This window comes from Talpa occidentalis, unplaced genomic scaffold (genome assembly GCF_014898055.3).
Source record: "Talpa occidentalis isolate TD23 unplaced genomic scaffold, MPIMG_talOcc4v2.1 talOcc4.7, whole genome shotgun sequence".
Taxonomy (NCBI): domain Eukaryota; kingdom Metazoa; phylum Chordata; class Mammalia; order Eulipotyphla; family Talpidae; genus Talpa; species Talpa occidentalis.
In genome coordinates, this window is record NW_023605083.1 from 87,637,197 (window position 1) to 87,662,054 (window position 24,858).

The 24,858-nt window shown below is 42.0% G+C and overlaps 4 protein-coding genes across 4 annotated transcripts in view; 2 read left to right on the plus strand and 2 right to left on the minus strand.

The window, feature by feature from the left end:
- Positions 1-12,924, plus strand: part of LOC119232357 (olfactory receptor 1P1-like) — a 251,030-nt gene extending 238,106 nt beyond the window's left edge. Inside the window, exon 12 of the transcript XR_008549515.1 lies at positions 12,898-12,924. The gene's annotated coding sequence lies outside the window, so the exon portion shown is untranslated. The remainder of the gene's footprint in view (positions 1-12,897) is intronic.
- On the minus strand, positions 2,598-3,439 carry LOC119231074 (40S ribosomal protein SA-like). The gene has a single exon (XM_037492699.2). The coding sequence runs from the start codon at positions 3,436-3,438 to the stop codon at positions 2,686-2,688; it is 753 nt and encodes a 250-aa protein (XP_037348596.1). The 5' UTR covers position 3,439; the 3' UTR covers positions 2,598-2,685.
- Positions 12,925-18,615: 5,691 nt separating the features above from the next.
- Positions 18,616-19,593, plus strand: LOC119231822 (olfactory receptor 1D2). Its single transcript, XM_037493604.1, has one exon. It carries the CDS (start codon positions 18,631-18,633, stop codon positions 19,591-19,593), a length of 963 nt encoding a protein of 320 aa, XP_037349501.1. The 5' UTR covers positions 18,616-18,630.
- Positions 19,594-23,717: 4,124 nt separating this feature from the next.
- Positions 23,718-24,858, minus strand: LOC119231836 (olfactory receptor 3A2). The gene has a single exon (XM_037493621.1). The coding sequence runs from the start codon at positions 24,844-24,846 to the stop codon at positions 23,899-23,901; it is 948 nt and encodes a 315-aa protein (XP_037349518.1). The 5' UTR covers positions 24,847-24,858; the 3' UTR covers positions 23,718-23,898.

Sequence of the window (24,858 nt, forward strand, 5' to 3'; positions counted from 1 at the left end):
CCAGCTCCATCCATGTTGCAACAAATGGCATGCAGCACTATTTACAATAGGTAAGCTACGGAAACAACCCAAATGCCCAACAATAGATGACTGGATCCAGAAGATATGGTTCATATACAGAATGGAATATACTCAGCAATCGAAAAGATAAACTCATGCCATTTACTTTATTTATAAAATAACCTTTCACAAGGAGGAATATCTTTGACAATGTTCATAATTCTAAAAATCTGTGCAATCTTTTATGCTAGTTTTTCAAACTCAATCAGTGGTCTTGGAAAAGAGTTAAGGATCAAAATATTAGGGGCCTCCCCAGTGGCGCAGAGGTTGAGCGCTGGGCTATGAAGCTGCCTGCAGCCTCTGCATCACCAGTTCGACCCCCGGCCGCTGGCGAGGGTCCCACATGGGTGCAGACCTCTCCTGCCATGCCCGCTGCTCCCCTCAGCAGTGTACTTCATCAGTCTGCCTGTTCTGCTCCCCCCACTCTGTCTCTGGTGAATTCTCTCACCCTCCCGCGCTTCTGACTGTACCCAGTGCTTGTATAAATTAATAAATAAATCTTAAAAAAAATATATAGATATATTAGTAAGTAAGGTCAATATGGTTGGCAAAGAGTTTACAAGTTTATGTGAACAAGTATATGTTTTTCCATAGAAATGGAAATTATATAGATACATACTGCTCAAGGTTATGAGTTTAAATCTGCAACTATTAAGTCAAACTTCTCACAATACAGGAAAGATCTATGTTATTTTTAGTAAATAATTTATGAACCATTTGTTATAATAGGGGAAATAAATTTAAGTTAAATATTATGGTAACTTGTATTTCTACCTTCTTCCTTAGCTGCCTCAGTCATGGCTGATTGTGAATGGTGAGTTTCACAGTTGAAGGAAAAATATTTGTGTCTCTCAAGGTTTATTCTGTTGAAAATGGTGGCCTTGGAGTATCAACAAAGTCTTAAGCAAAGCTAAATAAATAATGATTGTAATTTCTAGATTGTCAAATTCATGATTCCTTTACAATTTCTTGTTACATCTCTCGGAAATTAATCACCATTACTTCATAAACCATATCCTTCTCCTGTTTCTATGTCCCCTGGGAATCTTGCCTAGATTTTTCACTTTTATTTGTATTCTCTACCTCTCTTCCCATCCCTTCCCCCCATTTTCTATATTTCATTTTTTTTTTTGTGGGCCCCTCGCCAGTGGCCGGGGATCGAACTGGCGCTGTAGAGGCTGCGAGAAGCCTCGCAACCCAGCGCTCAGCCACTGTGCCACCAGGGGAGGCCCTATAATTCATTTTTTAAGTGTTTGCTGTATTTAAAAGAGTTACAGTATTTGATTACCTGCTCACTAATTAATTTTCCCCTTCCTGCTATGACCTCATCTACTGAATTTTTACTTCAATTATCTTAACTAATTTTCCACTTTGATTTTGTGCCTCATATTCTCAATATCTTTTTAATATTCTTATTCTATCTATATTAAATTCTATCTATTTTACAATAAAACTTAGATTCATGTTGTTTATTTAGGCATATCAAGGTTAGGTGCACTGACCTTGCATAGTCAAAGATCCATATATAACTTTTAATTTCCCCCCAAATTAACTAATTGCCTGCTAGTGACTGAAAGTCTTACTGATAACATAAGCATTTGATTGACAAATATTTTGCATTATATACTGTATTCTCACAATAAAATAATGAGAGAAAATAAAATGTCATTTAGAAAATTGTAAGGAGGATAAATGCATTTGTGTCATCTGTTCGAAGAAACACCATGTGAAGTCAAACCCATGTTGTTCAAAGATCAACTGTATTTTTATTATGGCTGTATTCTCAGATATCAGTTTAATTTGGCATGTGGACTAAAGTTCCCCGGGATATTGTTACCCTGTTTGGTAATAGGTAGTCAAGGTGTCAAAGCTCATTTCCTATTTCTATCCCTCTGGATACTCCCCTGGAGCAGAGACAGGGACAAGATGATCCCATAGGAGAATTGTCACAAGAACCACATAGTTGCTATCAGTCACTCCCATGGGGTCCACTCCAGTGGCCAACTTCTATGAACACTAGGAAAGAAATCTCCTTCACTCTGTTCCACCAACCTTGTGAATTTAGAGAGTAATCAAGTGAGTGCTCATGAGTTCACCTGTTGTCATCAGTTCTTCATGCTCTCAGGGCTTTCAACTGTCATCAAGAGATCCCATGTAGCATAGATGACAAATTATTCCCTCATACAAGCTTTTTCTTCTTTTGTACAAATGTAGTATTTGCTGGGTGTATGAGCTGCAAATAAAATGAATACATACCCCAAGTTCAATTACAGCCAGGTGTGGCCAAGTGACTAAGTTCTGACCAATAGAATATAAATGGAAGGGGTGTGTGCAACTTCTTCCAGCTTTTACCCCCAAAGCAGACAGTTGTGTTGGTCAGTACCCCTCTTCCCTCTCCCTATTGGTTGAAATAAAAAGCTGATGAAAGAAGTTCAGTGGTCATCTTTTTTTTTTTTACAAACTTTATTTTCCATTAGCCTTATTTCCACTTTCTGTTCAAGTCTCTGGAAGAACAACTTAAGACCACTCAGTGGTTGTTCCCACCCACTCAGTGGCTTGATCAGTGGGAGCTGCAGACCAGTCTTCAGTGGCAGGCTGGGCGCTCCAGTCTTCAGTAGGGAACTGCTAGATAGGTACAAAGGGCACCTGCACGCCTTCAGACCAGTCTGCCACCTCAGGCTGAGTAGCAGTAAACTCAGGAGCTGGAGCCATCCATTCGCCCTGAAATTCCTCCTTGGTCACAGCCTTTTCAGCAGCGGCCTGCTCTTCCTTTTCAATCTCTTCAGGATCCCTGTAGAAGTAGAGATCAGGCATGACCTCCCAAGGGTGGTCACGGGAGATGGTGCCACGCATGCGCAGAACTTCCTGGGCCAGCATCCACCACATAAGACCCACTGAGTGAGCTCCCTTATTGTTGCAGGGGATGGCAATGTCCACATAGCGCAGAGGAGAGTCTGTGTTACACAGAGCAATGGTAGGCAGGTTAACGTAGGATGCCTCTGTGAGAGGCTGGTGGTCAGCCCTGGGATCGGTAACCACCAAAAGTCTTGGCTTCTGGAAAGCTGCCTGGATCTGGTTAGTGAAGGTTCCAGGAGTGAAGCGGCCAGCAATAGGAGTGACTCCAGTGGCAGCAGCAAACTTCAGCACAGCTCGCTGGCCAGGGTTGCTGGACGATATGACACTGACCTCAGCTGGATTTTCAGTGGCTACAATGGCACGAGCTGCCAGCAGGAGCTTCTCCCAGGTTCTCTTCAAATTTATGATATAGATGCCATCACTTTTCCTTTTGTAGATGTACTGTTCCATCTGGAAGTCAAGGTTGGTGCCACCTAAGTGGGTTCCTGCTGCAAGGAATTTGAGGACATCCTCCTCCTTCATTTGCAGGGTATATATGTATATGTATATATATATATATATATATATATATATATATATATATATATATATATAGAGAGAGAGAGAGAGAGAGAGAGAGAGAGAGAGAGAGAGAATGTGCCTGGCTTTTAAAGCTACATATGTGATGGAGTTTCTCTATTATGATGGTAAACCACAATTATTTATCCCACAAAATTAAAAAAAATCTCCTATAGATAGGCAGGACCATTATCAGTCATTTTAAGGGAGAGAAGACTAGACTCATAAAAATAAGTGAAGTGACAGGTTAAGAACCAGATCTGGAATTAACCAGAGATCTTTGAGTTATTCAATGAGTTTGTTCCATGGTTTCAGTGGTTATCAATGATCTTGATTTCCCCTCATCTAGTAAGGATGGAACTTACTTTGTGATTACATTCTTAAAAAAATATAGCATATGAACGACTTAGGAGTGAGAAAGTCATGAAATTTCAAACAAATATGGGGAAACTACACTTCAGAGTAATACACAGAAGGGAAACTAGAAAGGGAATTTTTCTGTCCAGTTCTGTCTTCTGTTTTTCATTAAAATTTCACTCAAATGTTTCTGTCTCCCTCAACTTCAGATAAATTCATCTGGCCCCTCAGCAGCTATTGAAGAATTCAGATCCTGTGCCCTATATCTGTATTTCATCCCAATCTATAAATTGTGCTAAACTCAAAATAGTTTGGCTTGGTGCATGTCTGTCTGTATAGAGCCCGGTGAGGTCTGTGGCTTCAACTGCAATTCCTGATACATAAGGAGTTTTGGCAATGATAGTGGTGGAGAACATACACACATTGTTTTTTCCTTGTGCTGAAAGGCAGGCACTCCTCTAAAGGGGACAAGTTGGTCAGTGGGAGTGATGCAATCCAGGAGGCAGGTGAGGTATTCATACAGGAATCAAGGGAACTTACACAGATGTGCAAAGTTTATATCTAATACAATCAATTCCTAACATACTCACATCAATGTGTAGCTTCCCAGTTTATTCTGCTCCTAATCTACACCATGAGGCCTCCCTTTTTTGTTGTTAAAATGCACTCACCCTCACTTTTTTCCAGATAGGATAAGTTTCATCCCACAATGCAGAATTCTGTTCAAGGTCGTGGCCAGTTATGACTGGAAAGTTATAAGTACAAGGGGTGGTGAAACAAGATTACAGACTCCGTGACTGTAGTTTATCCCATAATTAAAATTTATTTTCACTACCCTCCACTGCTCAGTCTAAATTCCCCTCACTTTGGTGATCCTTTTAGCAGTTCTGTGTTGGTACCTGGTAGGATATCTGAGGCCTTTTGTCTGAATCAGGGTTTGAGTTCTTACTCCATTCTTTTTATGTTGTGGTGACTGAAGTTTCTCGATAATATTTATTACTGTTCATGGAAGTACTAATACTTACCCAAATATATTCTCTAGACTTTAGACATTATTTCTGACCCCATTGTGTAAGTAGTAACCATAAGTCTTCATGCTAATCAGTATCAATTATCCTATTTATTAAAGTTACCCCCAATTCTGGAGGTTTAGTCCAGGGGAGCAAACTGTCAGGAGATAGTTGCAGCTTCTGTTTTATTAATTTCCTTAAAGGGAGAAAGGTTTCTACCTTTCACCCGAACTGATTAAAAAGCAAGGGACTAGTATCTAGAATACATAAAGAACTGTCAAGAGTCAATAATAAAAAAATTCTAACTAAAAAAATGGGAAAGATATACAAACAGATATTTCACTGAAGAGGATATACAGATAATAAATAAGAACATAAAATAGATGTTTAATATCATAAGCCATTAGGGAATGTCAAAGTAAACCATAATGAGATATCACTACATATTTATAAAAATAGCTAAATAAAAAATAGTGGCAACAGGGCCTCCCCGGTGGCGCAGCGGTTGAGCGCTGGGTTGCGAAGCTGCCCGCAGCTTCTGCAGCGCCGGTTCGATCCCCGGCTGCTCCCCGGCCACCAGAGGAGGGTCCCACATGGCGTGCAGACTCTCCTGCCTCCCGCTGCTCCCCTCAGCAGTGTACTTCGGTCCTTCTGTCTTCTCTGCTCCCTGCTCTGGCTCTGGTGAATTCTCTCACCCTCCCGCGCTTCTGAGTGTACCCAGTGCTTGTATACATAAATAAAAATAAAATCTTAAAAAAAAAAAAAAAAATAGTGGCAACACTAATATTAGTGACAATGTTGAGAAACTAACTCACTCATCCATTGCTGGTGGGAATGTAAAATTCACAGCATTCTGAGAAGCAGTTTGACAGTTCTTGTAACACTAAACAGACAGATACTATACAATCTAGCTACTGCATTTCTGGATATTTCCCTGAGATGAATATCTGTGTTTCAAAACCTGTACACAAAAATTTTTAGAGGTTTATTTTAAAACCAACAAACTATATAGACTAAGGGGAAAAAACAGTGGTTTCCAGAGGGGAAAGGTGATGGGAGGTGGGTAATTCAGGTACAGTGGGTCAATTGGATGGTGGTGGAAAGAAACTAGACCTTTAGTAGGATCATAATGTTATATATGCAGATGCTGACTTATATTGCTGCTGTTCTCCTTAAGCCTATACAATGTTATAACCCAGTGTTACTTCAGTGAAAATAAAACAAACAAGCTGTATCCTTAAGCCAGGAAGGGATTTTTGTCTATTATTTGTAAGAAATTTATGCCAAAGAAAGACAGGAAGAAAATCCAGTACACAAATAGGTAAAGTATATGAACCAGAATTTCTAACAGGAAATCCAAATTGTTAAAAAGAAGTCAAGGGATGTTCAGCCTCACATGTTATCAGAATTAGTGAACAGCTCTTTAAATCGATCAGAATTTCAAACTAGAGTCTGATGATACCAAGTGGTCTGAGGCTATGTGAGAAGTGGAGGTATTGTGCACTGCAATGGGAGTGTAAACTAGTAGAGGCAATCAGGAGAACAATCTGTCATTACTTTATAGCACTTAGAATATATTATAGAAGAATATATACAGGATATATACATATGTATATAAGTCCTCATTTAACATCATCGATAGGTTCTTGGAATTGAAAAGACATATAATAAAAGCAAGTCTTCAAATAAGGTCTCTTCCTTCATTTTTGGTCTGAGATTGTTTTCTCCTTCATATTATGAAATAAGAGTGGATGAAACAACATTATTCAGGGAACTGCTGTATGTAATACATACAGTGGGTATATACAAGCCATATGCACATAGTAATTAGATACATATATATTCACCCATCCATGCATCCATCTATCCACCCAAGTAGCAGGTATTCATCCTATCTCTCTCTCTCTCTCTCTCTCTCTCTCTCTCCCTACCTATCTATCTTTCTATTTATCTATCCATCCATCCATCCATCCATCCATCCACCCACCCACCCACCTACCCTTGTTTTATAATTTTACTTGAAAAATATGCAACCACAAATGCTTAGCACTGTTTTGCATTTTTAAATTTTGTATGTCAGTAGTGTCATCTAGTATATATTATGAAACTTGCTTTTTCTCAATCAAACTTTATCTTAAAATTTGTCCATAAAATACATATACTCAGGATCACTTTTTTTTTACCATTTAATAGGTGTCTCCTTTAATTTGTTTATTATCTTATTAAGGACATTTACGTTATTTCTAGGTTTCCACAAGCATAAAAAGTGCTGAAATGAACGTTCTTGTACATTTTTTTTGGGTATCTGAGAAAAGGTTCCCTAGAGTATATTCTCAATGAATTGCTGAGAGGAAGACAATGCACACCTTAAATTTTACTAGTGGGTGCTGTTGGTGCCTTTCATTGGTAGTTAACCCATCTACACCACTGAGGTGCTTTAAATGTTGAAGACTACTGGACAGAGTTAAGTACTTCTCCTCACAGCCCTGGGAGGTAGGAGGGCTGTCAGTGGCCAATGACTGACTGGCACTGGGTAGACGAGGCTGCTTTTTACCTCCAGAAGCTCTGGAACTTCTCTCAAGATGAAACTGAAGCTAACATGCTGAGTCCACATCCTTCTTACCTCCATCTTCTTCTGAAAGCATTCCTTCAATAAGCCACTTCCTTAATCCCCATGAGTCACTCGCTTCCAGGAGACCTGATCCAAGATGACTAATAGTGCTGAAGTCCCTCCAAAATGGTTGGACCAATTTACACATTTAAGCCCAGACTCAAAGTCTGTGAAATAGAAAGTCATTTCAATAGTGAAGGAAGAGGTTCCAGGCAGAGAGAAAGCAAAAGCCCTGAGGTGAAAGATCTTTGCAAATTCAAAGACCGAAATAGAGACAACATTGCTGAAGTTTTGGAAACAAAAGAAAGAAAGTGACTGTTTGCATTTATAAATACAGGTAGGGGTAAGACCAATTAAGGGCTTTTACACTCTTTTTCAGTTTTCTCTAATTGTACTAGATAGTTCTTAAAATGACTTAAGCAAGAAAGTGATAGGATTCAATATAGAATTTTAGAAAACGTCTCTGGTTGTGTGTTGAGAAGAGATGGAAAGAGATAAGAAAAACAGAAATTGCTCCCATTCAAGGAGCAAAGAGAATGGATAATTAACAATTACAGTGTTAATGCAAAAAGTGAAACACATGGGATCTGTAGCACATGCTACTTGTGTGTCTAAAGCATACAGATACACAAAAAAAATTTATTTTTCAAGGATATACATATATTGAAGGATATACATTTATTTTCAAGGATATACATATATTGAAGTGGCTGCCTATGTAGGGGAAGAAAAAGAAAGGAGTAGGTATGGGAGCTAATTAATAAAAAAACAATAAAACCAGATAGACACCTTGCAAGGAATGGTGGTGACAATGAGTCTTGAACTTGAGATATTTGATTTGTTCAACTCTGCACCCAAGGGAAGAAAAATCAAAATGCAACCACCCAACTTCCCATCCATTATTTTCACTCCTCCTGGAGACCCCTGTGTGGGATGGGGAAAGAGCAGAGATGAGAGACTCCACTTTGCTTCAGAGAATTACAATAATTTGCTTGCTTTAAGGTCCTTCAGGGCCATGTTCACTGAAAGGCATTCAAAATAATCAAAACTTTAACTTGTTAAGTGGCCTTAACTAGGCTGCAGAGCCCTTCCCTAGTGTTTAATTCAGCATCTGAATCAAGAACCCTGAAGGATAGAGGAAGCAGAACCTCCCTGGAGCCTCATTAGTGAGAAGACAGATGGGACATCCAGGCCATCTGATGACTCTGGCTGGATACTCCTGATGCAATGTCTCAGTCTAATTCCTTGTTTCCCTGGGGTCCTCTATGGAGCTGTCTCTGGTCTTCAGAAGTATACAGGGTGAGATGTTTTGTTATGAAGTGATTATGTGATCATTTCAACAGATGCAGAAAGAGCATTTGGCATGATTTAACATGCACTTATGATTACAAAAAAAAACCTCAATGAAATGAGGATAGAATGAATGTACCTCGACATAATTAAGGCCATATATAACAGACCCACAGCTTATATCAGCCTCAATTCACACGTCATCTGACAAGTGATTAATATTCAAAATATATGAAAACATAGAAACATAGAAATCAATTTTAAAATCAGCCAATTAAAAAAAAAAGGGCAGAAAACTGAAGGAAAAGAAATAAAACATTTTACCAAAGAAGACATACAGATGGTCAACAAACACACGGATAAATGTTGGTTTATGTCATCTCACACGATAGAATGGCTATTATGGAAAAGACAAGAAACATCAAGTTTTGAAAAGGATATGTGTCTCTTTATGATGTGTGGCGGCGCAATGAAAGTGGATTACTCAGAGTCTGTGTCCAGAACTATGAGAAGCCTAGAGGGATTACACCAAGAAAGCACAGTCCAGCTCCAAGGCAATCTTGTTTTTATTTAGAATCAGAAAATAAAAAGATCAAAGCAAGCAGGCAAACGAGGAAAGCACAAGTGTATGGGGGATGCGTAACCAGCTGTCACCAGCCAAGGTTGAGAACTAAGGAGAAAGTCAAGGAAAGTCTGTGTTTATGCTACTCTAGCCGTAACACCTATTGCTGTTTCTGCACAAGCTGTTTTCAGCATGTATAGACCCTCATACCCGGACTTTTGCCCTGAGAAGTTCCTTATCAACTTTACCTGTGTCTGAACACTGAGAGGCATGGAATAGTCAAAGCAAAGAATAATCAAGGCAAAGATACAAAATAGTTGAGGCACATAATAATACAAGTTTCACAGATATGGAGAAAGAGGAACCCTTTTACACTGCTGACAGGAATGTAAACTGATACAGCCATTATGGAAAACAGCATGGAGATTCCTCAAAAAAAAAAAAAAAAAGAAGAAGAAGAAGAAGAAGAAGAAGAAGAAGAAGAAGAAGAAGAAGAAGAAGAAGAAGAAGAAGAAGAAGAAGAAGAAGAAGAAGAAGAAAATACCACATGACCCAGCTATTCCACTTCTGGGAATTAACCCAAAGGAGATGGAAACAGCCATATATTCATTTCATTACTATTCACGATAGCCAAAACATGCAAATAATCCAAGAGCCTGACAACAGGTGATTTGATAAAGGAGACATGGTACATGCACACAATGGAATACTACTTAGATGAAGAAAAAATTGCCATTTGAGACTCATGGATGGACCTAGAGGGTATTGTGGGTGGACCTAGAGGATATTTTGCCAAGTGAAATAAGACATATAGAAAAAGAAAGACCAGTACTGAATGGCTTCACTCACATGTGGAAGATAAAGAAAGCAAATGAATAATCAAAAATAACACAGACTTTACATTTTAAGAACAAAATGATAATACCAGAGGGAAGTGGGTAAATTGGATTAAAGGGAGTCAATTGTATGATGGTGGATGGAAACTAGAATTTCAGTAGGGATCATAAAATAGTATGCTCTATACCTGAAACCCTTGTATACTTAAAGCCAATGTTACCTAAATACAAATTTTAAAAAATAAAGGCTTTCCTAATGTTTTACTGAAACAAATAATGTCATATTTATTTAAAGTATCTAATATATAATCATGTGATAATTGTGTTGCACTCACCTATTGCCATTTTAAACTAATTTTATACATTATTGAAGTAATTGTAGAAACATTTTAATGTGATGAATTTGTTAAAAGATTTTCTATTAATCCCTTCATGCATTTTTGGTTAAAGTTTGGCAATTTTCTAATCTAGTTCTGAAATTAATATTTGGGATTTTTAAAATTTATTTTTATTAATTAGTTTATTTTTTAAATTGTGGTAAAATAGGATTCTCTCCATCAGCTATCACCAATGAGACACTCTCCATAAGGTACCCACCATTTATTTGGGAATTTTTGAGTCCTAAAATTTAAATGAGTAGAACGTTACTTTTCTCATGATCTGTTGGTTCTAGATTATCTTTCCTTTCTATCGCCTTGTTTTGTAGATAATCTTATCTGTCTCTGTGCCTTTAGATTTCTATATATGCAAATATCTGCCAAATCATACACCCAGCCAAGATGTCTTAAATATCTAAATACCTGATTGCCTGGTCACCACTAAGGAGTTCAAACACTTCCCCATATTAATTCATCATGTAGCTTCCTTACATTCCCAAGTCATAAATGGACTCACCCTTGATTTTACCCTTTTTTGTGTCTCTAGTATCCAGTCCACCACTGAAGCGTCATGATTTCACCTCCAAATATAGCTAGAACATTTATTTCCCTATCTTTGATGCTCTCCTCCTAGTGCAAACTCCCCTCCCTACTTCCCTGTGCCACCTCTCTCCCTGCTGCTGTTCTTGTCTATCTCCAACCAATTCTCCTCATGGAATCCATTCAACTTAATTGAACCATTCCACCCCACTTATTAAAATACTTTGACTACTCACTGTACTTAGAATGAAAACAGAAGAATTCACTGGCTCAATCTTCCCTACTTATCTCCCAGCCTCAAGTTGCGTCCCTCAATTCCTTATTCACAAAACACCAGCACTGACTTTCCATTCTTGAATGCACAAAGCTTTTGGACCCACTTTTGTGCCTTGATAGATGCTGTTCCATCTCTGTAGAAGACTCTTTTCCCAACTCTCAGCCACCTGGTCTCAGCTTAAATGTCTCTTTCTCGAAGAGACTTTCCTTGACCAACCTATCTAAGAAGTGACCTGCCCTCCTCACATCATTCTCTATTTCAGATTACTGTTTCTTTGGGGAACCTGTCATTTTGTGATTATTTCATTTTCTCACCTTTTGCTTTTGGATTATCTCTTCCATACTGGTCTGCAGTTTCCATGAGGGGAGGCAATCCCATACATTTTATTCATGATAATTTCTTCAGCATTTAGCCCATTCCTGCCATGGAATGGCAATACATGAAGAAAACAAAAAAACAAGGAAGGCAATAGGAAGACAGATCCCCAGGCATGAGCAAATCTGAGCTGTTTTTTAGTAACTGGTGCCGAGAGTCTGGGCTACATCCAGAAAGGGGTTGAAGTGTGAGAGATAGTGCGAGGATGTCAGCAGCAGCAGAGAGCTCAAGTACACAAACTGACTCTTTGGGATGGCTGGGTGGTGGCACCAAGACAACTGTGACCACCTAATAATTTGATTAGTGGAGAACTGGTGTTGTTAGATTTGAAAAATGGGAGAAATTGAGGCCTAGAACAACTCAGTGACTTAATCATATCTAAGAGTGAAACCAGGAACCCAGGAGAGCATGGCATCATACGTCCTCTCCCCTAGCAGTGTGTCTGTGGCATGACTCTGCTCTAGTGAGAACGCCAAACAGTGACATTGTTTTATAACTGCCAGCTGTGTGACTGGAGGTACTTTGCTTGAAACCTGTTTGAAGGTAGTGAACTCTCCATCAAAGAAGAAATACACTGACAGATAAGGTGTTCTCTGGACAGGGATCCTGAAAATACCATACCTCTATGTAGAAGGTAGGGAGGACATAGATAGGCTAGTTCAAATCTAAAATCCTGTCAGCTCTGAATCATTGGTCCTTGGTGTTTGGTCAGAGAGAAAATGGTCTGAGGCATCTAAGGTGTGGAAGATTCAAGTTCGTGCTATCCACCTGAAATAGTGAGATGGAAGGGAGGAGGATGGAAAAGAGATGGAAGTAACAAATGAGGGAACAGAGAAAGAAAAGAAACTGTCTTACTTCTGGTAAATAAGATTCATTTCCCAAGACCCTGACTCACTGGAGCAATTATCCATGTTCAACTGAAGAAGCTATCTTGGGACTGCTTCCCTGGGGCCTCCCCAAAACTGATAAATAGGCCTGACTCAGCCACTGCCTTCTCAGACCTGAGGCTCAGGCATCTGTCCTCAGGTCCCCCAGCCTCCTGGGGGCACCCACAGCATAACAGTCTGTCTTCTCTGTGATGGTCACCAACGATCCAGGTACTCATTCCCCTGCTTTTCACCTTTGCCCTGCTCCAGTCTTAAGTCACAGATTGATAAATTGTACTGATAAATACGGCCTTACTTTTAGTGCTTTATGTCCTGACTGAATTTTTATTGAATGGAGGAGAAAAGTGGAGGCAGAAGAACCGGTGAATTCTGACACAGCACAGAACGTAAGTCTCGCTCTCACTTTGTTCCCTCCTGCCACCCTTTTTCATCTCACTCTTCTCCATTTTCTTTTTTTTTTTTTTTAAGATTTATTTATTTACTTATACAGGCCCTGGGTACAGTCAGAAGCGCGGGAGGGTGAGAGAATTCGCCAGAGCCAGAGCGGAGAGCAGAGCAGGCAGAAGGACCGAAGTACACTGCTGAGGGGAGCAGCAGGCGGCAGGAGAGGTCTGCGCGCCATGTGGGACCCTCCTCCGGCGGCCGGGGATTGAACTGGCACTGCGGAGCCTGCAGGCAGCTTCACAGCCCAGCGCTCAACCGCTGCGCCACCAGGGAGGCCCTCTTCTCCATTTTCTGTCTCACAGACATATTCACATATTTTGGGAAGTCTTCATAAAATCCAACTTTTTAGTATTTAAAGGTAATATAACAACCCCTATCTTTGTAGTGTTCTACAGTTTTCAAGGTGCTGTCACACACCCGATTGTATGATTCACAAAGCTGCAAGAAAGGCCTCCTGGGTGAGAGCTGGAGGCCCATGACCTCTTTGATGTCATGAAGCTGGGTAGCAACACATGAGGTAAAAAAGGCCGATTTTGCAACTCTGAGCTAGGACTGCTTTTCCAAACTATAACCACATTCTCTCTCCTCTTCACCTGGCCACGCTGCTGAGGGATTTGTGTCCCTAAGCCCAGGTGATCACTCAAGTGCCAGAACCCACAGATTTTTTTGTAGTGCCAGGAAGGGCAGAGAGCAGGAGCTCTATGACCAAGCAGACAGGTGAAGGAAACGTCCTGGAGCCCTCGGTGGTTTTTTCAGGCTTTTATTGAGTTTACCAGGTACACGGCAGGCAGGGTTGCTGGGGGGCCAGGAGGCTGGCAGGCCACCCAGCACCCGGCAAGTATTCACTCTTCCTGGGCTCTCCAGCGTTCTCTCGTGGCCTCTGCTTCTCTGCTGGTTCTGCTTCTGCTGGTAGTTCCATTCCTTTCGCTCTGCTGGCATCTCTGTGATGATGCCCTTATAAGCCCAGTCTCAACCCAGGTGTACCCACCTACGTATGCCCACACCCCATTCCAGGTGCCTGCCAGCAGGCATGCATCTAATCCTATAGCAGGAGGGCAGAAAAGCCTGATACTTTTTACTTACCCTACATTCTTTTTTTTTTTTTCATTTCTTTTTATTATAATTTGGGGGTGACATTTTTATTTCTCCATGTGTGCACATGTTCCACTCACCCTCCACCAAACCACCTGTGCCAGTGCCCTGCCGCTTCTTTCTCCACTCCCACCTCCTCCTCCACTCCTCTTCCCTCCAGTAACCATTAATTTTTTTACTAAGTCCAAGATTTATTTTTACTGTATTTTGCCAGTATATTTTTTGGTTATTTACATTCCACAGATAAGTGAAACCATCCAATGTCTTATTTCAATTAGCATAGTCACCTTGAGATCCACTCATTTTGTTCCAAAAGGCATTATTTCATCTTTTGTAATAGCTGTGTATTACCCCATTGAGTATATATATGTTCCACAATTTCTTTACCCAGACATCTGTCTGATACCAGATTGTCAGGCCTAGTCTCCCAGCCAGGAACGGATCCCAGGCTGCAGGGGCAGTGCTGAGCCCCAGCCACTAGACCACCCCGGGTTGGTGTCTCATGAAGCTGCAGCAGGAACTTTGCAGACTCTCAGGCAAGCAAGCGAGAAGAGGCAGGTTTGTTTAAAGAAAGAAAAAGTTTATTGAGGAGAAAAGGAACAGAAATAAAGTGAGATTCCCAGGCCAGGGAACCAGGCCAGGGAGGGGCAAGGAAGCCACAGTGGAGTCGTGTCTCAGGGTATACAGACCTTCTTTCCCTCATTATTCTAAAGCTCCACCAGTCTCTTTGTGATTGGTCAGTTCTCGGCTGTCTCACTTAATCTGCTACTGAGCAGGGGATCTTCACATTCCTTATCTAACAGGTTTGTCTTTCCCCATTTGTTGCATCTTTGTCTTTATGGCCCAGTCCTCTGGATAAGCATCCCTGCATTGAAGTTAAACAGCTGCCCTTCTAATTTGTCCATAAATTAAACCACTCTCCATTTCCCAATCTCTACCTCCCTTTATCACCTGAAGGAAACCAAGGCCAGCATTAACAATGTTGTCCGTGGTTCTGGGATGTTTGTTTTTCCTAGTGGAATTAGTTACATTCCTCTTGCTGCCCTTATCTCTGAAGGCTTCCTCAATTCGCCGAGGTCCCCTCCTGCAGTGTCCCTAAAACTGCCTAATTACCCTAACTTGCCCTGTGTCTCATGTCGATGGGTACTTAGATTGGTTCCGTGATTTGGCAAATGTGGACACTGCTGCTATGACCATAGGGGTACATAAGTCTTTTTATGTCAGAGTTTTCATATATTTTTTAAGATTTATTTATTTGTATAAGAACTGGGGTACAGGCCAGAGGTGCGGGAGGGTGAGAGAATTCACCAGAGACAGAGAGGGGAACAGAACAGGCAGATGGACCAAAGACACTGCTGAGGGGAGCAGCGGGCGAGGCAGGAGAGGTCTGCTGCGCCAGGAATCAAACCCGCGCTGCAGAGGCTGTGGACAGCTTCACAGCGGGGCACTCAACCCACTGCGCCACCGGGAAGGCCCCTAGTTTTCATATTATTTTTGGATAAAAACCTAACAGAGGTGTTTCTGGATCATAAGGTATTGCGTCAGGCAGTACTACACTGATTAAAAAAAAAAAAAAAAAAACGAGTCATAGAGCAGGCTACATAATGCAAGATGCTTTTGTGAGGGGAAGGAGGACAAAGAAAAAAGGGAGGGGGTAAAACTAAAAAAAAAAGTGCTGTGTCATCTATAGTATGAGGGGTTGTGAGTCTGCCCTCCAGGCACTTCTCATCTGCTTGATGACTTGGTATTGTAATTGAGATCAAGCTCTAGATGCCCAGCCTTGGTTTCAAACTTATCAACAAGCCTTTTTCCACTGATCAGCTTCTGGGGTCCCTTGTCATATATTGGTCTTCAGCCCCTCACCCCACCCCCCTGGTGTTTTGGTCATACCTCCTGATACGTAGCCTTCCCAGAGTGATCAAGCTTTAAGCTCTTGGTTGATTTGAAAGGCACCTTGTAAGGTTTGGCTCTGACTGATTGACGGGCAGTTCTGACCTTGTATAGGAATGCAGAACTGCAGGTAACAAAATGGTGGTCGAACAGGCCGTTTAGGATTAGCAGATCCACAATATGGGATTTCCATCTTTATTTTCCAAAGAAATCTCCATACCATTTCCCACAGAGATTGCACCCACTTACATTCCCCAACAGTGATGAGATTCCTTTTTCTCCACACTTTGGCTAACAATTGTTGTTTCCATTTTTTCTGACATGGGCCATTCTCACAGGGGTGAGGTGATATCTCGTTGTGGTTTCGATTTGCATTTTCCTTATAATAACTGATGCTGAACAATGTTCATGTGTCTGTAGGCCATCCGAGTGTCTTTTAGGAAAATGTCTATTTAGGCAGCCACCTGACTAGCTCAATCAGTAGAACATGAGACTTAAATGTCTATTTAGGTCTTTTGCCCATTTTTTAAATTGGGTTGTGTTTTTTTGTTCTTGGATTATATAAGTACTTTGCATCTTTTGGAAATTAGCCTCTTGGCAGATTATAATATGCAAATATCTTCCATTCTGTGGGTTGCATTTTTGTTTTTGTAATGGTTTCTTTTGAGGTACAAAAGCAGAACCCATGACTTACAGACTTATCAGTGTTTGCTAGAGTGTAGGATCAGAATCACCTGGTGTTTGCTGAGAACTTGGCTCTCAGTAAAGAGCTACTGAATCATCTCAAAAAAGGGAACCAGAAAATATTTATAATCGGCATGCATCAATACACAATACAACAGCTTTCATCTAGTCACAGAATTGTGCAGCTACCACCATAATTTAATTTTAGAACACATTCGTGATTCCCAGGAGAAACCCACCCACAGTCACTCTTTCCTTCCCCCCCGATAGCTTCCAACAACCACTATCCTCACTCTTCTACTTTCTGCCTCTGTACACTTACATATTCTGTAATTTTTTAAATAAAATCAGGAATGCTAAGTGTTTTGTTGTTTCTACATTTTTGCTATTGTTGCTTAGTTTTATCCTTGCCACCACTCAATTTCAAGAAAGAAGTCTTAAAGAAGAAAATAAGTCTTAAAGAGCTCAGTAACTAGCCTGAGATTTTGCAGCAAGTGGCAGAGCATGGGTCACTGTACTGAGCAGCTCAGGGGTGCATCATTTGTTTGGGGTCTATTCATTATGGAATTGAAGGTTCTTTTTATTTCAGTTGATTGTCTTAGGTTTCCAGATAGATCATCCTATCAGCAAAAAATAAATTTTCTTTCTCCTTTCCAGTATTTTTACTTTCTCCCTTTTTGTCCAATTATACAATAGTCATTTCTTATAATGCATACATTCATTGTAATATTATTTAAAATTCTGTTCAATATCATGATATACTAATTGTTAAGAACTTGAAGAATTTTGTAAGATTATGGGAATTTTTTAAAGATTATTTATTTATGGGCCTCCCCTGGTGGCCCAGCGGTTGAGTGCTGGGCTGCAAAGCTGCACGCAGCCTCTGCAGCACCAGTTCGATCCCCGGCCACCAGCGAGGGTCCCACATGGTGCGACAGGCCTCTCCTGCTGCGCCCACTGCTCCCCTCAGCAGTGTATTTCGTCAGTCTGCCTGTACTGTTCTCCCCACTCTGGCTCTGGTGAATTGTCCCACCCTCCTGCACTTCTGACTGTACCCAGTGCTTGTATAAATAAATAAATAAATAAATCTTTTAAAAAAAAAAGATTTATTTATTTATGCATATAAGAACTGGGGTGCAGCCAGAGGAGAGGGAGTAAGGATTCACCAGAGACAGAGTGGGGAACAGAACCGGTAGATTGACTGAAATACACTGCGGAGGGGAGCAGCGGGTGAGACAGAAGAGGTCTGCTGCGCTATGTGGGTGGCTCCCTGGGCGGGATCAAACTGGTGCTGCAGAGGCTGTGGATAGCTTCACAGTTATGTGCTTAACCCCTTGTGCCTCCAGGGAGGCCCCAGGTGACAGGATTTTAAATCTGACCTAGACATTATTCCTGTAACACTGCATTTGCCAAGTTAGATGTTGCTGGAATGACTAAGCTGCGTAAAGATTTTCCATGTTATGTGCTTGAGTCTGTTGTTAGTTTGCTAATCTACAAATAATAGATTTGTAGCCTAAGATTTTTTTTATTTTTTTTTATATAATTCTTACATCATTTTCATCTTTGCACAATGTATGCATTTTCATTTTGGTTATATTCCCCATACAATTGCACACCGCCCCCCTTTATTTTGACTCTAGTCCTTCCTCTCCCCGCCCCTTCCTCCCCACCACCACCGTAGTGTGTCTCTGGTTTATAGTGGCTTGTTGATTTTGATTTTTACTTTGTATTGATTAGTCTTTTTCTGGCCTCTTATTTAAGTTTTCTAAATTCCTGCTATGAGTGAGACCATCCGGTATTTTTCTTTTTCTTTCTGACTTATTTCGCTGAGCATGATCCCTTCAATGCTAAGAAAATATTTTGCTTGTAAGAATGTCCTTATTCATCTTAAGAGCACTTCACAAACAAACATTTATTGGTGCTGATGTTACAGATAGTTGGGGAAATGGATGGAGGCAACCAGAGTGAGGTCACGGAGTTTCTACTCCTGGGGATCTCAGAGAAACCTGAAGAACAGCAGGTCCAGTTTTGGATGTTCCTGGTCATGTACCTGGTCACGGTGGTGGGAAATGTGCTCATCATCCTGGCAATCAGCTCTGACCCCCGCCTGCACACTCCCATGTACTTCTTCCTGGCCAACCTCTCCTTCACCGACCTCTGCTTTGTCACCAACACAATCCCCAAGATGCTGGTGAACCTTCAGTCTGAGAACAAAGCAATCTCCTATGCAGGGTGTCTGACACAGCTCTACTTCCTGGTCTCCTTGGTGGCCCTGGACAACCTCATCCTGGCCGTGATGGCATATGACCGCTACGTGGCCATCTGCCGCCCCCTCCACTACACCACAGCCATGAACCCTGGGCTCTGCATTTCGCTTCTCATCTTGTGTTGGGTTCTCTCTGTCCTCTATGGCCTCATCCATACCCTCCTCATGACAAGGGTGACCTTCTGTGGGTCCCAGAAGATTCGTTACATCTTCTGCGAGATGTATGTTCTGCTGAGGATTGCATGTTCAGACACTCAGGTCAATCACACAGCGCTGATTGCCACAGGTTGCTTCATCTTCCTCACCCCCTTAGGGTTCATGATCATGTCCTATGTCCGGATTGTGAAAGCCATCCTCCGAATACCCTCAGCCACTGGGAAGTACAAAGCCTTCTCCACCTGTGCCTCCCATTTGGCTGTGGTCTCCCTCTTCTATGGGACACTTGCTATGGTCTATCTGCAGCCCCTCCACTCCTACTCCATAAAGGACTCCGTAGCCACAGTGATGTATGCTGTGGTGACCCCCATGATGAACCCCTTCATCTACAGCCTGAGGAACAAGGACATGCATGGGGCTCTGGGAAGACTCCTCCTAGGGAAAGCCTTCCAGAGGTTGATATGAGGTAATTTTTGACGAAGGGCATTGAAGTGGAAACTGGGAATTTCTTCCCACCATTGTCCTGTGGGGGATACAGGAATGGGCCCAGCACGCTTCCGCTGCGCTACTCTGCTATCTTGGGGGATACAGGAATGATTAAGAATTCACTCCTGACCAGAATGAGTTCATATATCTGGGATGAAGAAAAGACACCCATGTGTAACTCAGTGTTCCCCAGACCTCACCAGTCTTGGCAATAAAGTCATGCTGACACTAATACAAAAACTTTGTAGGATCAAATCCTTCAACTGACCTGACCAGAGGATCATGGTGTCACCATCCCAGCCTGTCAAAACATACCCAGTCATCCCTTTGGAGGCTCTCTTGTGTTCTCCAGCACATGTATTCATGGTCTTGAGTTCAGACCTTTTTTAAGGGGTCTGTTGCTGTAAACCACTTGCACTACCCTTACTGAGGTGCCCAGAATGAAGCCAGTCCTTTCCTTCCAGGCACAGCCCCTGATGATTCAGTACTGATTCACAGTCCCTCTGCATGTAATTCCTGCTGTTCAGGCAAAACTTATAGAAAAGTTCCTCTCCTTTGCTTGGGTCAACTATCATTTCACATCTCAAAGCAATACTAAGTGCACCTTACTCCTCTCTTTTTTACTACGGAAGAACTCCCAGAGCATTCTATCCTGTCCCGTATTACTATGGCTCTTCCACACACCTCCCCTGCCCCATTTCTCCTGCTTGCAACCACCCTATTCACTCAAAACAAAACTCTTGAGACTATGACATCAACACACACTCATGAACAGGAGTGTGGGTCGAAGCAGATGAGAAAATGGTGAGACCTGTCTCTACTTCAGTTCAACCAGCCTTGTCAAGTACAAGGACAGAAAGTGAATAGTAACTGATGAGAAGATTTATCGCTGGACTGTGGCAATTTGAAAGATGGAGAAGTCCTTTACAGATGCATCACTGGGGCAGTACTAACCTGGACTTTGGCAAACAGGGAGAGTTGAATTGATCTTTAAGTTCAGTTCATTCAATTGCTAACAACTGTGAGCACGCACACACATACGCACATGCATGCGCCCTTACATCAATACTACATTTTCTTTTTCACTCATCAGACAACACACACTTAGGTCACCTCCATACCTCAGTCATTGTGAATCATGCTGCAGTGAACGTTGGTGTGCAGGTATCTCTTTGAGATCCTGATTACATTTCCTTTGGATATAAAGTCATATGTTGCTTAATGATGGGAATAAATTCTGAGAAATATGTCATTGCAAAATTTCATCATTGTATGAATGTTAGAGTATGCTTACACAAACCTACATGGCAAAGCCTACTACATACCTCAGTGATGTGTAGTGACCAGTGTATAGTGTCCTGTCATTGGCCAAAGTGTAGTTATGTGCTGCAAACTATACATCCAGAAGCAGGATTGCTGGATCATACCATAGTCCTATTCTTAAATTTTTGAGGAATTACCATACTATTTTCCATAATGGCTGTACTAATTTACAATCTCACCAATAGTGTCCAGGGGTCTGTTTTCTCCACATCCTTGTCAACACTTGTTATATCTTGCCTTTTGGATAATAGTCGTCCTGTGAGGTATGAGGTGATATTGCATTGTGGCTTTGGCTTGCATTTCTCTGATGGTTCCTGATGATGAGATCCTTTTCATACACCTTGTGACCATTTGTACCTCTTCTTTGGAAAAAAAATGAATCCAATAAAGATGGGAACAGGGCCTATTTATTTATTTGCTTTTGAATTGTTTCATTTCTTTTTTATTTTGGATGTTAGCCCATCACCAGGTATATGGGTTGAAAATATTTCCTCCCATTCTACAGGTTGCTTTTCACTTAGTTTATTGTTTCCTCTGCTCCTTCCTCCCTTCCTCTCTGCCATTTGTCAGTCTTACTCGTTTTCCTTCTAGGATCATTTTCTGGCAGAGGAAGTAGAAGAGGAATACTCAGACTCATTTCATCATTATGCCTTTAGCAAAACAAACTTTTTTTCCTTGTTGGAAGGCAGGGTCTAACAATAACGTAAAAAGTGCTAGTTATGGGCCTCCCTGGTGGCGCAGCAGTTGAGTGCTGGGTTGCGAAGCTGCCCTCGGCCTCTGCAGTGCCGGTTCAATCCCCAGCTGCTCCCTGGTCACCAGAGGAGGGTCCCACATGGCGCGCAGACCTCTCCTGCCGCCCACTGCTCCCCTCAGCAGTGTACTTCATCCGTCTGCCTGTTCTGCTCCCCGCTCTGGCTCTGGTGAATTCTCTCACCCTCCCACGCTTCTGACTGTACCCAGTGCTTGTATAAATAAATAAAAATAAATCTTTTAAAAAAAAGTGCTAGTTATTACATGGCCACACACTAATGGGAAGTGATTCCATTGTATGACTTTCAGTCTCATCTCCCACCCCTATTCACCCTTCCTTTTCTTACACCCTTCTCTGACCTCATCAGCATTCCTGAGGCACGTTATTTCATCTTCATGTCTAAACTCCCAGTGCTGTCCTACCTCCCCCCTCATCTCATTTCTTTCCATCCTGCCAGTTCCTTGACTCCAAGAAGATATCACAGAGAAGCCAAGCTCTAGATGTGGCCATAAGACAGTTTTAAGAATGATACAGTAATAATAATAAAAAAGAGAATGATACAGTAGAGGGAGAATAGAGTTACCGGGATGGGGAAGTCGTCTCCCCTGGGGGACAGGAGAAAAGAGACAAGTCAGAAGTGGATGAACTGAAGGTTTCATAGAAATCATGATGAAAAAATTCTGTGGGTGGGAGCTGTACAGATGTACTTATAAAATAAAGTAAGAAAGAGGCATCACTCCCAGAGGCCTCATTTGTGGATATTTCCTGAGTTAGGAAGTTGGAGAGAGAAAAGTAAGATTTTGGAAAAGGTTATATGGGATATTTTACAGTGATAATTCTAACCCAGCTGGCATATAAATGCATATTCTCTCAAAGGTTTTATCATATATGTGAGGAAGGTGTCTCATCAAATAGAGAGACATGGCAGGGGATGGAGATGGAACATTCATTTTTTGATCTTAAGCTATATTATATATGCACTAACATAGTTTTTATTTGGTGGGTCCTTTCCTTCTCTAGACCTTACATATACCCTAATTTTGCCTATGGGATTCTTGTGTGGTAGTAAAATGAAGGACCTGATTTTCCTTTTTTTCTATTCTTTTCTTTTTTAAAAAGATTTATTTATTTATTTATACAAGCACTGGGTACAGTCAGAAGCGCGGGAGGGTGAGAGAATTCACCAGAGCCAGAGCGGGGAGCAGAACAGGCAGACACATGAAGTACACTGCAGAGGGGAGTGGGAGTGGCAGGAGAAGTCTGAGAGCCATGTGGGACTCTCCCTGGCGGCTGGGGATCGAACCAGTGCTGCAGAGGCTGTGGGAAGCTTCCCAGCCTAGCGCTCAACCACTGCGCCACTGGGGAGGCCCTCTTTTCTTTTTTTAAAGAATTATTTATTTATGCATACAAGAACAGGGGTATAGGCCAGAGATGTGGGGTTGAGAAGATTCACCAGAGACAGAGAGGGGAACACAACAGGCAGATGGGCTGAAATACACTGCTGAAGGGGAGCCAGGAGAGGTCTGCTGTTCCATGTGGGTTGCTCCCTGGCTGGCCAGGGATCAAATTCATGCTGCAGTAGCTGGTGATAGCTTCATAGCGCTGTCGTTAACCTCTGCACCACGAGGGAGGCCCAAGGATCTGATTTTCTTACAGGTGAAGGGTCAACATAAGAATGGGCTTGTGATTTTAAACAGCTTTCTGCACTCTGGTCTACTGGAATCTCACAACCCCACCAGAAAAAATCTTTAGTGTTTAACCAAACATAACCGTTTCTTACAAGCATTGTTTTGCGGAACTAGTGGATTTCCAAGGCTTCAACTCATCCAGAAAGTGAGCACAGCCAAACGCAAGCAAAAACTTTCCCAGAGAACTTGCATGGCAAACTAATTTCACATCCCCTGTCTTATCCGTTTTTCTCTATAGTGCTTATCACTACATGATATACTGTATATGGTACTTATTTATTTCATTTATTGTGTCTCCATTTGAACTTAAGTTGCATAAGTGCAGAATCTTGTCCATTTTGTTCACAAGTGCCCTAAAAAGCACCTGAATATAGAAACAATTCAATAGCTATCAATAAAAAGGAACAGAATCCATAGGGTTTCTTTGCAGAACAAACACATCACGCAAAACTTCAGGAATCAGGCTAATGCCTTCATGGGAAATGTTTCTCAACCCAGAAAAGGCAAAAAGGAGGGACCCGGTTACCCGGCAGGCCGCCGCCCCACAAATACCCGCAACAGGGCACCTTGAACATCTGGATTTCTAAGGCTGTAGATAAATGGGTTCAGCATAGGGTTGATAACTGTGTTGAAAACTCCAACCCCTTTATCCTTGTCCGAAGCCTCTTCTGAACCCAGACGCATGTAGTTGAAGATACCGGTCCCATAGAAGAGGCAAACCACAGTGAGGTGGGAGCCACATGTGGAGAAGGCCTTCTTCCGGCCCTCTGCTGAGCGGATTCGTAGAACCGCAGCTGCCACATGGGCATAGGAGGTGATGATGAGAACCACAGGTGAGCCTGCCATTATGAAACCCAGACCAAAGAGCAGCAGCTCATTGAGTTGGGTGCTGGAGCAGGACAGCGGGAAGAGCTGTGGGAGGTCACAGTAGAAGTGGTTGGATTCATTGGGACCACAGAAGTCAAGGGTAGTTAAGGCAATAGTGTGGGTCAGCGCATTGGAGAGGGCACAAGCCCAGGATGCAGCCACCAGTATCCTCTGAATTGTCAGGCTCATGTGGGTGCTGTAGGTGAGGGGCCGGCAGATAGCCAGGAATCGGTCATAGGCCATGGCTGTCAACAAGAAGCAGTCTACCCCAGCCAGAAGGTGGAAGAAGAAAAGTTGGGAGAGGCAGGCTCCATAGGAAATTGTACGTTTGTGGGACAGGAGACGACTCAACATTGCAGGAACAGTGACAGTGATGCATCCAATATCCAGAGCTGACAGGTTCCCCAGGAAGAAGTACATGGGGGTGTGGAGTTTGGGCTCTACCACAATGGCTGCTAGGATGCTGAGGTTGCCTCCAACTGTGACCAGATAAGCAAAAAGGAAGATGACAAACACCACAGACTGAAGCTTTTCTGTTTCCACAAGGCCCAGAAGAACAAATTCAGTCACAGTTGTCCTGTTGGTCTCAATGTCTGGATCCATGAGTTCTTGTAA

What these genes read in the sequence shown, in the direction of transcription:
- LOC119231074 (XM_037492699.2), bottom strand. Translation starts at nt 3,438, where the DNA reads ATGAAGGAGGAGGATGTCCTCAAATTCCTTGCAGCAGGAACCCACTTA.
- LOC119231822 (XM_037493604.1), top strand. Translation starts at nt 18,631, where the DNA reads ATGTTACAGATAGTTGGGGAAATGGATGGAGGCAACCAGAGTGAGGTC.
- LOC119231836 (XM_037493621.1), bottom strand. Translation starts at nt 24,846, where the DNA reads ATGGATCCAGACATTGAGACCAACAGGACAACTGTGACTGAATTTGTT.